Consider the following 15316-nt stretch of genomic DNA (forward strand, 5'->3'; position numbering starts at 1 on the left):
CAGAGTGACATCAATCAGATCTGGGGGATGAATGACAAGGGATAACTGACTGCTATTGGGTAGGCAGGGTCAAGTTGAGTTGTTCATTTTGCAGAGGTGGTATTTTAGCTTTGCCACTCCAACAGCACCCTGGTGAGAGCACTGGGAATGGACAAGCAAAATATTTTGCGCCCCTGTCTTTTACTGCTTATCTCAGGGCGGCATCAGCGCTCACCTAAAACCCCCATATGCCACTGGTTGAGAGAAATTGTCATTGTTTTGGGGCAGAATTGTGTGAGGTTTTATGTTTTGTTGTTGGAGGTGCGTCTTATTCAGTTTACCTCAGACAATGTCTCCGCCTAATCCTGCCTATTGAGCGGGTCGGCCGTGGTCTTATGCAACCATACCAAACATAACATATCATAATGATGTGAGTATCCTGGATTTAAGTGTACTATGTTACGTCTAGTCTATGAGACCAGGCTGCCACGCGAGCCCACCCTGTCCTGTTGCAGCCTATAAATGGAAGTGTTTTTACGATATGCAGACGTGATCTGTACTGTCATGAGAGTAGATCGATTCCTTTCAGTTCACACATATTTTTCTATCTGGCTTCAGCAGGTAGGTCTTTATGCATGCTTTATTTTGCCTCTGCATACTGAAAGTTTACTTATGATGTCAAATGTTTTCATTTACAAAATATACTTGGCAATTATATATATATATACATATATGCCGACTGTATTTCTAAACTTTTACCCAATTTTTGTTAATGGTAGATAGAGATAATGTGACATAAAAACGCCATTAAATATTGTAGAGTACCCGGCGGGATGTGGCCAGACCAAGACTCGAACCATGGTCAAGCGATAGTCAAAACCAATACTTCAACCGTTATGCTAAGAGGTCCAAACCTCTTGCTGAGGTCGCTAGGTGTTGGGTTAATATCGCTACAATATTTAACAATGCAGCAGATTGAACACAATCAGTTTAGAACACATTGCAAATGCAGTAAGTGACCATCTGTCTCTTTGTAGCAATGAGGACCCTGCGGACCAGCAACACCCCAGGAATAGGATCCACTAAACCAGAATCTCCAGTGGAACACAGTGGAAAGACAACATCAGCTGGAAGAAAGTTTAAACATTTTACACTGCCCCCTATCCTTAGACGGAATTCCAAGAGCAACAGCCACGTCTCCTTTCCAGATGTACCCAACACATCCAGTCTTATAGCTGCCCCCCAGAAGGGTGAGTGAAACCTACAACGAGTTCTCCCCTTCTCTATCTGTAATTCCATGGCTTTTTTTAAAAACATTTTATAATTCCTAGGTTATCATAAAAATCCCAGATATTAAATGTACATTTTTCTCATGACTGATTTATTTGTTCATACCACATCTGTAGATAGTTCTAACCAATGATGTAAAAGTACTTTAAAGTACTACTTAAGTAGTTTTTTGGGGTAGCTGTACTTTGCTATTTTATATTTTTTGAACATTTTTACTTGTAATTCACTACATTCCTAAAGAAAATGTACTTTTTACTCCATACATTTTCCCTGACACCCAAAAGTACTTGTTACATGATTAATGCTTAGCAGGACAGGAAAATGGTCAAATTCACGCCCTTATCAAGAATACAGGTGGTCATCCCTACTGCCTCTGGTCTGTCATACCTACTAAATATAAGTGCATTGTTTGTAAATAATGTCCGAGGGTTGGAGTGTACAAGAAAATGGAGCCATCTGCTTTGCTTAATATAAGGACTTTGAAATTATTTATGCTTTAACTTTAACTTCTGATACCTAAGTATATTTTAGCAATTACATTTACTTTTGATACTTAAGTATAGTTTAAAACAAATACTTTTAGACTTTTACTCAAGTAGGTAAGTATTTTGCTGGGTGACTTTCACTTTTACTTGAGTAACCTTATATTAAGTAAGGTATCTATACTTTTACTCAAGTATGACAATTGGGTACTTTTTCCACCACTGGTTCTAACACGTCATACATTCGTATGTACATGTTTTATGGCAAATAGTTTAGACACAACACTGTTTTTGTTGTCTTTTCCCTCAGAGTTGCTGACTTTTGAGCAGAACCTTGAGAGAAATCGCCTCTCTGCTGCTGGCCAACAGCTGATAGACAGAGAGGAGCATCTATATGGACGGATCTCAGAAGTAGTTCAGCCGACCACAGAGAGGGAGAAGGAAAAAGAGCAGCTCGCCAGAGATCGCAAAGGCCTCCTCAGCCACATAGACCTGGCTGTGAAGAGTTCTCTCAGTCTGGACAAAGACCGTCTGGAAGCTCTGAAGTCTGCAGTGAAGGCTATCCTACAGGAGGAGGAGCAGGATAGGCGATGGCTGAAGCAGGAGAGTAAACAGCCTTTCTGGAGACCCAGTGAGTGTAGACGTCACCACGACACTGTCATCCAGAGCCTGGTGGAGCAGTGTATGGTCAATGCCAAATTGCCCCCCGAAGAGAGCAACAAGCTACGCTCCTCCCTGCAGAGGGACATCTGTGGGAAGGGCAGATGCCTGCAGGAGGACCTGCTGAGGGTGGTGAAGGATGTGAAGGGTTGTTATCCAGAGGACATGGATATCTGCAACCTGTATGGAAGAATTTACCACCAAGCCTTCAGTGCAGGGATGAGAAAGATTGCAGAGTATGGACTGGGCATGGATGACTGCTCTTACCTCCTGCATTGGGTGAATGTTGCCTACCCAGAGTGAGTGATATCTTATTTTTGTTTCCTTATTCAAATACTATATAAGGAGTTTAGGAGATATGACTGACTAACATAGTAACTCTTGGTTTTTGTTTTAGGATTCTACAAAATCTGGAACTGACCAAGGCGATAAACCCTGAAGCGTTGGGAAAGCTGTTGACTGAAGAGTTAACAACACACCTGGAGAATCAATATCTTACTCACCAAGAGGTAAATATTATTTAATATAAATGTGTCCTGCAAATTGGAGCACAGCTTTCTGACCCATGTGTTTATGTTTTCAAACTGAAAAATATTAGCTTTACCCACCTAGATGTCAATAATTGATTGTAGATCATTAAAAAAGTTAAGTTTACAGTAATTATCCCAGAGATAAATATATCCCTTGTTAGATAATGCATGGTTTTGTTTATGCTCTATTTTCAGACAGAGGTGCAGACATTGATCAACAAAGTGCTGAATGTAGAGGAGCAAGCCTGGAGGGAGGGATCTGTGCCAGAGCTCAGAGACAACTGTTACTTTAGCCCCTTGGCCATCGATGTCATTCAGGTAGACATCATATAGGAAATATTTGGCATCTTCATGCCTATATTGCTCTTACTATTCAGTTAGTCACAAATTACTTTGTTTATTTCAACAGAGATGAATTTCAAATGGAAAGGTCACTTATTCTCCATCTTTTAATTAACCAGCTCACTTTCTATTTCTCTGTCCCTTGTCGTAGTAATTTCCTGTATTACAAAGTGATTGGAGAGTTTACAAACCACACACAAGTCAGAGTTATACTTTAAACTTCATCTTTTAATAATATGAGCTTCACCATAGCCCTTTTACTCTCAGATCAATTCAGTGTCTATAAATGAATTCTGAGTGTCAACATAATGGCAACTGAGATCTTTTATAGCAAAGATCCCCCTAGTCGACATGACAAACCACAGGTCTTAGGAAAACTGCACAAAGGAAGACTTTTACTTGAGAGAGGAGTATCCCATAGCCAGACAGCATTATCTATACATTATTGTTCAGTTTGCTCTCTAAGATAAGGTTCTAATCTCGTTCTTGGTACTTCATATTACCAAAACATTACCTCATCCAATGGCATATTAATTGTCAATTCTAGATACACCCATCTCAAATACACCCCCTCCTGGACAAGCTCACAGAGGAGAGTGAGCCTCTCAGTCTTATACTAGGTCAAGAGAAGGGCAACATCAGAGGGGACATACAATGGTTCCAGACACTGCCATACTCTTCCCCCAAATGGGAAAAGTAGGGAGTGACTGGTGTACAGACATTGTGGAGCCAACTAACTGGTTCCCCATTAATCACGCCATCCCTTCACATGGTTTAGGAATAGTTAGACACATTCACAGATAAGACAAGCCTGACCTCTCCCCTCTCTGGGCCCCAAGTAACTGAGCCCTAGCTGGGAAGGGATAACTGCAAACTGCCAACCCTATAGTCCAAAGAGATACATTCTAATAACAAATATCTCACAAGCATATTGTGAAAATAAAACATCTTATCTATGTTACCCAACTAATTCTGATTCATCCCCAACACCCTTTAGTTTGTTCATGCTGCATTCGAATCAGTAGAGACAGTTTTGGGAGACACGTCCAAAGTCCAGATGATTGCGTGCCTGTTGAAGGACTTCTTGAATAGGTAATATAAGCTATTTGCAGGACAGAATTGCAAGTTATGAATCATGAAGTAACAATGCATTGTGTTGTATTCTACTCCAAATACTATCAAATCTAGATGATCTATTACTAATGTACCAAATTACACACTTCCAGCTACAAGAAATTCCAGGAGAAAGTTCTCAAGGGAAGCAACAATAGAAACAGCGGAACTGTGATAATGGCCAATCTTTCCTGTGTTGAACAATTTAGGTATGTTTTATTTTCTCTTTATGTGATGTGATGTCCAAATTGATAGGACCACCATGACATAATCTAGTCATCTAATTTGATCAAATCAAACTTTATTTGTCACATGCGCCAAATACAAGTATAGACATTATCGGGAAATGCTTATTTTACAAGCCCTTAACCAGCAGTACAGTTCAAGAAGAGTTATGAAAATATTTGCCAAAATAAATGGGGGTAAGGGGTCAATGTAATAGCCTGGTGGCAATTTTATTAATTGTCCAGCAGTCTTATGGCTTGGGGGTAGAAGCTGTTAAGCAGTCTTTTGGTCCTAGACTTGGCACTCCGGTGCCGCTTGCCATGCAGTAGCGGATAAAAAAGTATATGACTTGGGTGACTGGAGTCCCTGACAATTTTATGGGCTTTCCTCTGACACCGCCTATTATATACAGTGCCTTGCGAAAATATTCGCCCCCCTTGAACTTTGCGACCTTTTCCACATTTCAGGCTTCAAACATAAAGATATACAACTGTATTTGTTTGTGAAGAATCAACAACAAGTGGGACACAATCATGAAGTGGAACGACATTTATTGGATATTTCAAACTTTTTTAACAAATCAAAAACTGAAAAATTGGGCGTGCAAAATTATTCAGCCCCCTTAAGTTAATACTTTGTAGCGCCACCTTTTGCTGCGATTACAGCTGTAAGTCGCTTGGGGTATGTATGTCTCTATCAGTTTTGCACATCGAGAGACTGACATTTTTTCCCATTCCTCCTTGCAAAACAGCTCGAGCTCAGTGAGGTTGGATGGAGAGCATTTGTGAACAGCAGTTTTCAGTTCTTTCCACAGATTCTCGATTGGATTCAGGTCTGGACTTTGACTTGGCCATTCTAACACCTGGATATGTTTATTTTTGAACCATTCCATTGTAGATTTTGCTTTATGTTTTGGATCATTGTCTTGTTGGAAGACAAATCTCCGTCCCAGTCTCAGGTCTTTTGCAGACTCCATCAGGTTTTCTTCCAGAATGGTCCTGTATTTGGCTCCATCCATCTTCCCATCAATTTTAACCATCTTCCCTGTCCCTGCTGAAGAAAAGCAGGCCCAAACCATGATGCTGCCACCACCATGTTTGACAGTGGGGATGGTGTGTTCAGGGTGATGCGCTGTGTTGCTTTTACGCCAAACATAACGTTTTGCATTGTTGCCAAAAAGTTAAATTTTGGTTTCATCTGACCAGAGCACCTTCTTCCACATGTTTGGTGTGTCTCCCAGGTGGCTTGTGGCAAACTTTAAACTACATTTTTTATGGATATCTTTAAGAAATGGCTTTCTTCTTGCCACTCTTCCATAAAGGCCAGATTTGTGCAATATACGACTGATTGTTGTCCTATGGACAGAGTCTCCCACCTCAGCTGTAGATCTCTGCAGTTCATCCAGAGTGATCATGGGCCTCTTGGCTACATCTCTGATCAGTCTTCTCCTTGTATGAGCTGAAAGTTTAGAGGGACGGCCAGGTCTTGGTAGATTTGCAGTGGTCTGATACTCCTTCCATTTCAATATTATCGCTTGCACAGTGCTCCTTGGGATGTTTAAAGCTTGGGAAATCTTTTTGTATCCAAATCCGGCTTTAAACTTCTTCACAACAGTATCTCGGACCTGTCTGGTGTGTTCCTTGTTCTTCATGATGCTCTCTGCGCTTTTAACGGACCTCTGAGACTATCACAGTGCAGGTGCATTTATACGGAGACTTGATTACACACAGGTGGATTGTATTTATCATCATTAGTCATTTAGGTCAACATTGGATCATTCAGAGATCCTCACTGAACTTCTGGAGAGAGTTTGCTGCACTGAAAGTAAAGGGGCTGAATAATTTTGCACGCCCAATTTTTCAGTTTTTGATTTGTTAAAAAAGTTTGAAATATCCAATAAATGTCGTTCCACTTCATGATTGTGTCCCACTTGTTGTTGATTCTTCACAAGAAAATACAGTTTTATATCTTTATGTTTGAAGCCTGAAATGTGGAAAAGGTCGCAAAGTTCAAGGGGGCCGAATACTTTCGCAAGGCACTTTAGGTCCTAGATAGCAGGAAGCTTGGCCCCAGTGGTGTACTGGGCCTTACACACTACCCTCTGTAGCGCTTTACAGTCAGATTGCCGAGTAGTTGCCATACCAGGCGGTTACGCAACCGGTCATGATGCTCTCGATGGTGCAGCTGTAGAACATTTTGAGGATCTGGGGACCCATGCCAAATCGTTTCAGTCTCCTGAGGGGGAAAATGTTTTGTCGTGCCCTCTTCACGACTGTCTTGGTGTGTTTGGACCATGAAAGTTCATTGGTGATGTGGACACCAAGGAACTTGAAACTCTTGACCCGTTCCACTACAGCCCTGTTGATGTTAATGGGTACCTGTTCAGCCCGCCGATCAGATCCTTTGTCTTGCTCACATTGAGGGAGGGGTTGTTGTCCTGGCACCACACTGCCAGTTCTCTGACCTCCTCCCTATAGGCTCTCATCGTTGTTGATGATCAGGCCTACCACTGTTGTATGGTCAGCAAACTTAATGATGGTGTTGGAGTCGTGTTTGGCCATGCTGTCGTGGGCAAACAGGGAGTACAGGAGGGGACTAAGTACACACCCCTGAGGGGCCCCAGTGTTGAGGATCAGCGTGGCAGACGTGTTGTTGCCTAGCCTTACCACCTGGGGGCGGCCCGTCAGGAAGTCCAGGATCCAGTTGCAGAAGAAGGTTTTTAGTCCCAGGGTCCTTAGGTTAGTGATGAGCTTTGTGGGCACTATGGTGTTGAACGCTGAGCTGTAGACAATGAACAGCATTCTCACATAGATATTCCTTTTGTCCAGGTGGGAAAGGGCAGTGTGGAGTGCAATTGAGATTGTGGGAGCGATATGTGAATTGGAGTGGGTCTAGTGTATCCGGGAGGGTGCTGTTGATGTGAGCCATGACCAGCCTTTCAAAGCACGTCGTGGCTACCGACGTTAGTACTACGTGGTGGTAATCATTTAGGCAGGTTACCTTCGCTTCTTAATCCGTGTCTTCGTTCAACCACGACTCAGTGAAACATAAGATATTTCAGTTCCTAATGTCCCGTTGGTAGGATAATCGTAATCGTAGGTCATCAATTTCATTTTCCAATGATTGCATGTTAGCAAGTAGAACGGAAGGCAGTAGAAGTTCGCTCGCCTACGGAATCTCAGAAGGCAGCCCGATCTGCGTCCTCTTTTCCTCTGTGTTTTCTTCACGTAAATGACAGGGATTTGGGCTTGTTCACGGGAGAGCAGTATATCCTTCTCGTCGGTCTTGTTGAAGGAAAAAGCTTCTTCCAGTTCGTGGTGAGTAATCGCTGTTCTGAAGTCCAGAAGATATTTTCGGTCCTAAGAGACGGTAGCAGCAACATTATGTACAAAATAAATTTTAAAAATAAGTTACAAACAACGCAAAAAAGCTAACAAAATAGCACAATTGGTCAGGAGCATGTAAAATGTCAGCCATTCTCTTCAGAGCCGTCTTGTTAAGTCATTCTACCTGTATGATTCCACACAGGGACTATATTGTGAAGAAAGCAGATCTCTTCCCAGTGGATATAAAGGAATGCTGTTTGTCCATAGTAGCTGATATGAAAAATTGTGGCTACAGATATTTAACAAGCCCCATACACAAAGACCTCAAGGTATTGCTGACTTACACATCTAAAATCCAGGCTTTGTGAAAAGTTTGACTCTGCATCTGAGAGAAGGAAGTCATATAAAGTGGAATGTACTTACTAGCCTGTCATTGGTCTTGATATTGATCTGTTGTCTATCTTCCTCCCCCCCCCCCCACACACACACACAGTCTCAGTACAGAAGTCTGGGAACGCCCATATGGTTGGAGAAGAAACATGTGTTTGAGAAGCTGTTGGAAGGAATTAACAAACACACCCAGGATGTTACGGGCTTGACTGACCCCTGCCATCAGGTAAATTGATTGACAGATCGATTGAAAGATGTAATGGCTGATTTATTGACAGATTGAGAAGTTGATTGATTGAATGGCTGGTTATGAAGGAGCTGCTGAGCCAGCTGCACTTGGAGGTGACAGTGGAGTACGTGAGGAGGCTACTGAAGAGGAAGATCAAGCTGAGAGACAAAGAGATGCAGGAGCAGGCTGCCAGGTCGGTGTGGGAGGATGGCCAGAGACTAAACCAACTTTTCACTGAAGCGGTGAGAATACACGTACACGGACGCGCACACACACACACACACACGCACACACACACTGGAAATAACATTGTGACTGTTTTCACAGGGTTCCAGGGAGGAGTGGCTGAGTGACATTCTGGCCAGGATTGCTGAAGTGCTGAAACTCCAAGACATTTCCTCCATACAGCTGGAAATAGTAACTCTGGGGCAAGCTTACCCTGATCTCAGGTTGAACTGTCATACTTCTTACTCACATAACTGTTATTACACAACACTGTCGCTATGTGATTTTGTATCTCCTTTGCATACTATGTAGTGATGGCTGATATTGATACAGAAATATTTCAGGTCATAATGCTAAATTCAGTTAAAGTTCATTGCACAAGGCCAATAACACACTGCAGATGATTCTGTGTTTGAATTGAACAACAGATGAGCTCACCCTTTTCCCCTTTGACCCACAGTGACGTCCAGGTGACCACCCTGCTTAGCCTCAAGTCCAACCTTTCTGCCTCAGCTGTGAAGAGGATAAAGAAGACCCTCCTGGACATCCAAGACACCACCAGCTCCCAGGATGGCCCATCCTTTTTCTCCAAGGTATTGGGTTTCCACTAGTCACCACTAGCGTTTTGGTCTTAATTTAATGTTAGGGTTAGTCATGAGGTTAGCAGTGTGGTTAAGGTTAAGGCTAGAGTTTTAAAATCATATTTTGACACGAGAAATTGTAAAAATGGATATGGTTTATGATTTTGTGGCTGTGGTAACTAGTGACAACAGGTCAAATGATTGTTGAACACTCTTGAGTCAAGTCTGTAGTGTATTAGATTGTTGCAAAATAGCTTGCCTTTTGTATATGGGCATTCTTAAAGGAACTTATTTCACATTGCTGTGTCTCATGAGCCTTTGAGGGTGCTGTGAAAAGTAGACATTTGTTATATTGTATAATACGGTTATTTTAGGTTACAGCAGTTTTTTCCTCCATGAGAATACTGTGTTATTGCTTCTTATAGATTTGTATGTTGTATTTTGCATGTTTAATTATTTATGTAATAAAAAGGACTACGCATTTCATCTGTAAGGCACCTCTGTATAGTTCCTTGTCATTTCTTCTTCATGGATTCAAGAAGTACGAGTTTATTGAGTGTTCCCTTCCTTACTCAAGGATTTCCCTAAAATTGGCTAGTCAACCATTCTAAGTCATTGTTACTATTTTGTCAACGACAAAGGGAAGTATACACCACTAAGTACTTGTCTAGCCGACTGTGATTTGTTTTGTGTATCAGTTCCAAGGTAAATGCTCACATTACCAGTAAGCTGCCTATTACTTTGGAAAGAGGAAGGAAACGACATTAACAGGATAGGCTGCCAATACGTCCAGGTTAATGTCTCTAGCTCCCCTGGAAGACTGTCAGTGTTTTGATAATATGTTGTGATAAGGATTTAAGGGGAAACACCAGACCTTGATGATAATATCCCCTGGGATTCAATTAAGGAAGCATGCCGTTGGTGGCTTTTCCATTTAAAAAGATAAGCTAAATTCCATCCTATGTCTCTAATGGGGCCATACAAAACGCATTCAAATTGAGTTACTGATTACTGTATGTGTTGTGAATTACTATACGTTTTGGAATTTACAATATTAGATAACTACTCCCACAAGCCAAGCAGACAGTTCGGGGCTTCTCCTTCTCAGGAGAAGAGCAATGACCAATAGCCTTACTGCCTATCTCCATCTACAGGGCGCTATTGGTTATACACTCATTGCACATGAACAAGTCATTCCACAAGGCATGTTTTAGGATTAAAACACTTGACCTCAAAATGAAAAACTTGATTTTATCCAATTTCAGATATCTTATTATTTATCTTTGATACATTAAAAATAATAAGTACCTTTACATATTTTGCCAACTTTTTAAACAGAGCTCCAAATATTGTGTGGTCGGTTGCGAACTTGAAGGTCATGTTTAGTGCGGTCATCCACCTGAGGCGTCCCACCCTCAGCAACAGAGAAGGCAGCCGTACCAGGTTCCAGACCTTGTTTGGGACAGGTAAATCAGGTACACCTCCTGGCTTGCCTCCAGCACCTCCCGGGTCTGTGTCCGTGACAGGCCTCCCTTCCAACGCAGCAGGGCTGGCAGGTGCTCCGTACTATAACGAGATAAACATTGATAAATACATAATACTGTATATATCAAGCATGTACTCGAGCTAATCTCTATGTAATAAATCATGCAGACTTTGGAAACCCTGTGGTATACTCAGTGTTAGGAGGGGCTGTTTTACCTTGTCCTGGAGCAGTGCCTCAGTATCTCACTGACTGTTATCTTGAGACTTTCAACATCGCTGCTCTCCAGCACTTCTCTCACTTTCAGCTGTATGAGGTTCAACATCACAATTCTGATTTAAAAAACGAATGTCAGAAGAATTTTGGCCCTTTTCTGTCATTACATATTCTGAGATGAACCAGCTGTATCTGATCAGGTGGAGAGAATAAATGTATAGTAACTGGTGTACAAGTCCAGCTATCTCACCAGGCCTGAGAATATGGAGTAAAAGAGCTCGGCATCATGCGTCATTCTTTTGCCCACGTTAATCCCATCTCTTCACCGGCTTCCCATGGTTGCTCTGCACCAGGTGTTGAAGGTACAGAAGGGTGGAGGTACAGAAAGGCTTTGTTAATCACAATCTGCAGAGAGAAGGGAAAAAAGATGTATAATACAATATTCCCAACAGAACAAGAGACAAGAGTTGAGTACCTCACTTTACAGTTTTGTTATAAGTGCAATAGTAATGCTCTCACACCAGATGTGAACAGTAAACACACCTTCTGCATGTCCTGGTCTTTGGGAAGGTTCTGGAACATTTCTTCAATCTCTTTCATTTGATTTTCCATTTGTTCATCCTCTCTTTTGAAATACTTCTTCAGGAAAATCTGGGGATCATAAAACATTGTAACATCGTCCAGTTTCTCTTAATGTTTTCAATATCATTAAATAAGAGATTACAATGACAATATTAATGTGTTTCTAGGATGGTCAAGAGTGCACATTGAAAGTGGGGAATTTGTTGATTTTTAACAGAGGCTAACTGCTAATTGCTAAATCATTTATTTGCAGCTGGGGGGGTGCACCTGTGCAAATTTAATTGTTCTCTCCAGGTGAAACTTCAAAGCGAGAGCTTCCATCCCCTCAAGTGTTGAAATGGTTTTAACACAGTCAAAACTTGTGTCATCTCTGGAAATCGTTGGAACATACTGCCTGCAAAAGAAACATGATCATTTATAATCATAATGATTACCATGATCCAACAATGATACATGAGATTTGATTTTATGTCATGCTCATTGTAATGAAAAAAATAATATCCCTACTGATTGCAAACAGCGTAAGAAGAAGAGAGAAACTCACTTGAGTTCATTGCAGGTGTTGAAAGTCTTGAAGAAGTGCATTGCACCTGACAAGCCCATTCTTGCTTGTTTCTGAAGGTGTTTCTTTTCAACATTGACATACCTGCAAAGTTTAGCACATTAATTCAACATTGTGCCTAGTCAAACAGGTATAGACCATGAAACAGTTCTGGTACTAAGAAAAAGCGAGACCTGCCTTTTTATGAAGTCCTGTAGCTCTTGCCAACAGACTATATGTGCCATAAGCATCAGAGTTTGGCTCATCATCTTTGCTCTTTGGAGCACAGAATTGATGCACTAAGCAGAGGAAGAAAAGAGACATGGAGAGAAATGTCTTAGTATAGGCTTATAGTGATACACGGTACATTCTCTGTGCACATGCCTGCTGGTTGAAGTACCTGAATGACATCCTGATGCAGGCTGATGAATGCATCTTTCCCAGACACATACACCTCCCTACCTGACTATTCATTACTCAGTGTTGTAGAGCTGTCTTCCTACAGTGGGTCAGAAAGAAAGAGAGAGAGACTCAGGAGGTGTACTGATAGACCGAAATGAGTTAAATATTATATTCACAGGAACTGCTTGGATTATTATCACAAATATATGTTTAAAACTCGATACATGTTAGAAATCTAACCCTCAAGAAGTAGGACACCTGTACTGATTTGTTAGTTTTGAGATGACATTAACGATCCTATACGTGATTCACCTGCACAGTGGCCAGTAATTGCCTCTCAGCCTGTGGGAACCAGTCTGTCACAAGGAGAAGGTCAACTGCTTGGAGAGCCTCATTCCAGAGGTCAGGGTGTCCTAGCAGCTCCTGACTGGAAAAATAACCCAAAACATGTAATTGTTAGACTGAGTACCTGTGTAGAACACAGTAAAGACCTCCTTTATTCTACTAGGTAAGACAGTTAAGAACAAATTCTTATTTCCAATGACAGCCAACCGGTGAACTGCCTTGTTCAGGGGCAGAACAACAGATGCTTACCTTGTCAGCTCATGGATTTGATCCAGCAACATTTTGGTTACTGGCCCAACACTCTAACCACTAAGCTACCTGCTGCCCCATTGTGTCAACAAGCTGGAAGATCCGGTGTAGACAGTCAAACGTACACAGATGATAGCAAGCAATCAAATGCCTCAGCATAGTTGAGCTCCACCAGCATAGTTCTCTGCACCTCCTTTAGGTAGCACTCCAGTTGATTCATAGTGTCCTCTGCTGGCAGTTTAGGGAAGTGTTTGTCCACAGACGCCTCCATATGGTGAAAGTACCTTTATTATACCGTACATGTACTCTAAGTCGATTCAATATAAATTGAATACTGATTGTTTTGGTCATAATACATTACATTAAAATAATGAATTGATCCCAAGCAATGTAGACACATCTTCTTGCTTTTGGAACAAACATGATGAATGACAAACAATAGGTAGACCATCGTAAGAATCTGGATCACACCATCTGCAGGTAGTGTACTGTTCCTCATCAGAGGACTCTCATCCTTCCTCCTTACTTTTTCTGTTCATCAAGATTAATCACTTTATGGTTCTCTTTTGGGTTGATTGTCTGACACACCGATTGCCACAAAAAGTACCAATGCTGAACCCAACTGGTCCTCAGTCAGAATCCAAGTAGGTAGATATTAGGATGTAATATCTTGAGGGGATAGAGCAGGTGCATGTACAGTAGTACAAATGAGGAATACTGGAAGTCACAGTTTGTCAACCAACCACCAATGTCCATACAAGAGGCTGTTTGCCGAACTATGTACAGTAGAGATGGAGCAGGGAATTACCCCATTTTCCCATTAGTGACACTCCACAGTCATGGTGTTGCTTTCAGTTTCTGTGGCTGCATTGTATTGGATGCCTGCCTATATAACATTTCATTTTGTAACAATATACTCATTGTGAGGACTGTTTTTTTTTAAACGATAATCCTGTTAATAGTTAATAGGACTAACTGATGAAAGGACACAATACATTTAAAATGTGTTTGAAAGATAAACATGCTGGAGGTTATTTAACTAGGCAAATCAGTTAAGAATAAACACTTATTTACAACAACGGCCTACCCTGGCAACACTGGGCCAATTGTACACCACCCTATTGTACTCCCAATCACAGTCAGATGTGATACAGCTTGGATTCAAACCAGAGACTTTACTGACAACTCTTGCACTGAGATGCAGTGCCTTAGACCACTGCGCCACACAGGAGCCTATTACAGTGTAGAACTTTCCTATATGGGTGAACACGATCTACCCTTTTGAATTTTCCCAAACTTTCCTAGGTCTGGAAAAAATTCAAGGAGTGGGGGAATAGTTACAACTGCTCTACCTGGTTGTTTCAGTCCACACTCATACAACTAAATTCCCCAAACATTCCTCCTGGGATTATTGCTATCCACTCATAACTGGCCCTGACATGCTGGTGGCCTGGTTTCATAGAGAGAGAAAAAAGAAGAGGAAAGGTTCATATATTTGTGTCTGCCACAGTAGAAATATATTGATTGACTGTGAAATATAGTACCAAACCAAAGGCTGTTTGTTTTATAACAGCTAACCAGAGATGGTGTTGGCAGTGGGTGTGGTAGTGGTTGTGTATAAAGGGAATTTTCACAAGTGAGCTTGAAACTTTTCCTTTTTGTTAGCATGACAATCATGATTATTCAAAGCTGAACTAATGATGATGCAATACTTTTATCAGTACCAGAGAGGAAGAGGGAAGCCATATGGCTATCTTTGTCCAGCCTGGTCTCATAGACTAGACGTAACATAGTAAATGTAAATCGGGAGATCTTAAATTAGTATAATATATTATGTTTGGTACGGTTACATAAGACATAAGGTTACTTATGGCAAAAACTAAAGTAGGGTGATTGGTCGGGGGGATGGGTAGACGTTTAGCAATTTTGCAACCACTTACTGCTTTTTAGCTACTTTGCAATTACTTAGCATGTTAGCTAACCCTTCCCCTACCCCTAACCTTGATCCTTTAACCTAACTCCTAACCCTAACTTTAACTCATAGCCTAGCTAAATTGGAATTCGTAACATATCATACGTTTAGCAAATGCGTAATATATTGTAAGAATTGCAATTTGTACACAAAT

The 15316-nt window shown here is 41.3% G+C and overlaps 1 protein-coding gene across 1 annotated transcript; it reads left to right on the forward strand.

Annotated features, from left to right (window-relative positions):
- The first annotated feature begins 464 nt into the window (after positions 1-464).
- LOC118368211 (tumor necrosis factor alpha-induced protein 2-like) lies at positions 465-9869 on the forward strand. Its single transcript, XM_035752099.2, has 12 exons — positions 465-600; positions 1017-1229; positions 2062-2710; positions 2809-2920; positions 3137-3259; positions 4281-4375; positions 4510-4605; positions 8150-8276; positions 8441-8563; positions 8653-8808; positions 8894-9015; positions 9252-9869. Exons 2-12 carry the CDS (start codon positions 1019-1021, stop codon positions 9400-9402), a joined length of 1965 nt encoding a protein of 654 aa, XP_035607992.1. The 5' UTR covers positions 465-600; positions 1017-1018; the 3' UTR covers positions 9403-9869.
- The last annotated feature ends 5447 nt before the right edge of the window (positions 9870-15316 follow it).

This window comes from Oncorhynchus keta, chromosome 35 (genome assembly GCF_023373465.1).
Source record: "Oncorhynchus keta strain PuntledgeMale-10-30-2019 chromosome 35, Oket_V2, whole genome shotgun sequence".
In the NCBI taxonomy this organism is placed as follows: Eukaryota; Metazoa; Chordata; class Actinopteri; order Salmoniformes; family Salmonidae; genus Oncorhynchus; species Oncorhynchus keta.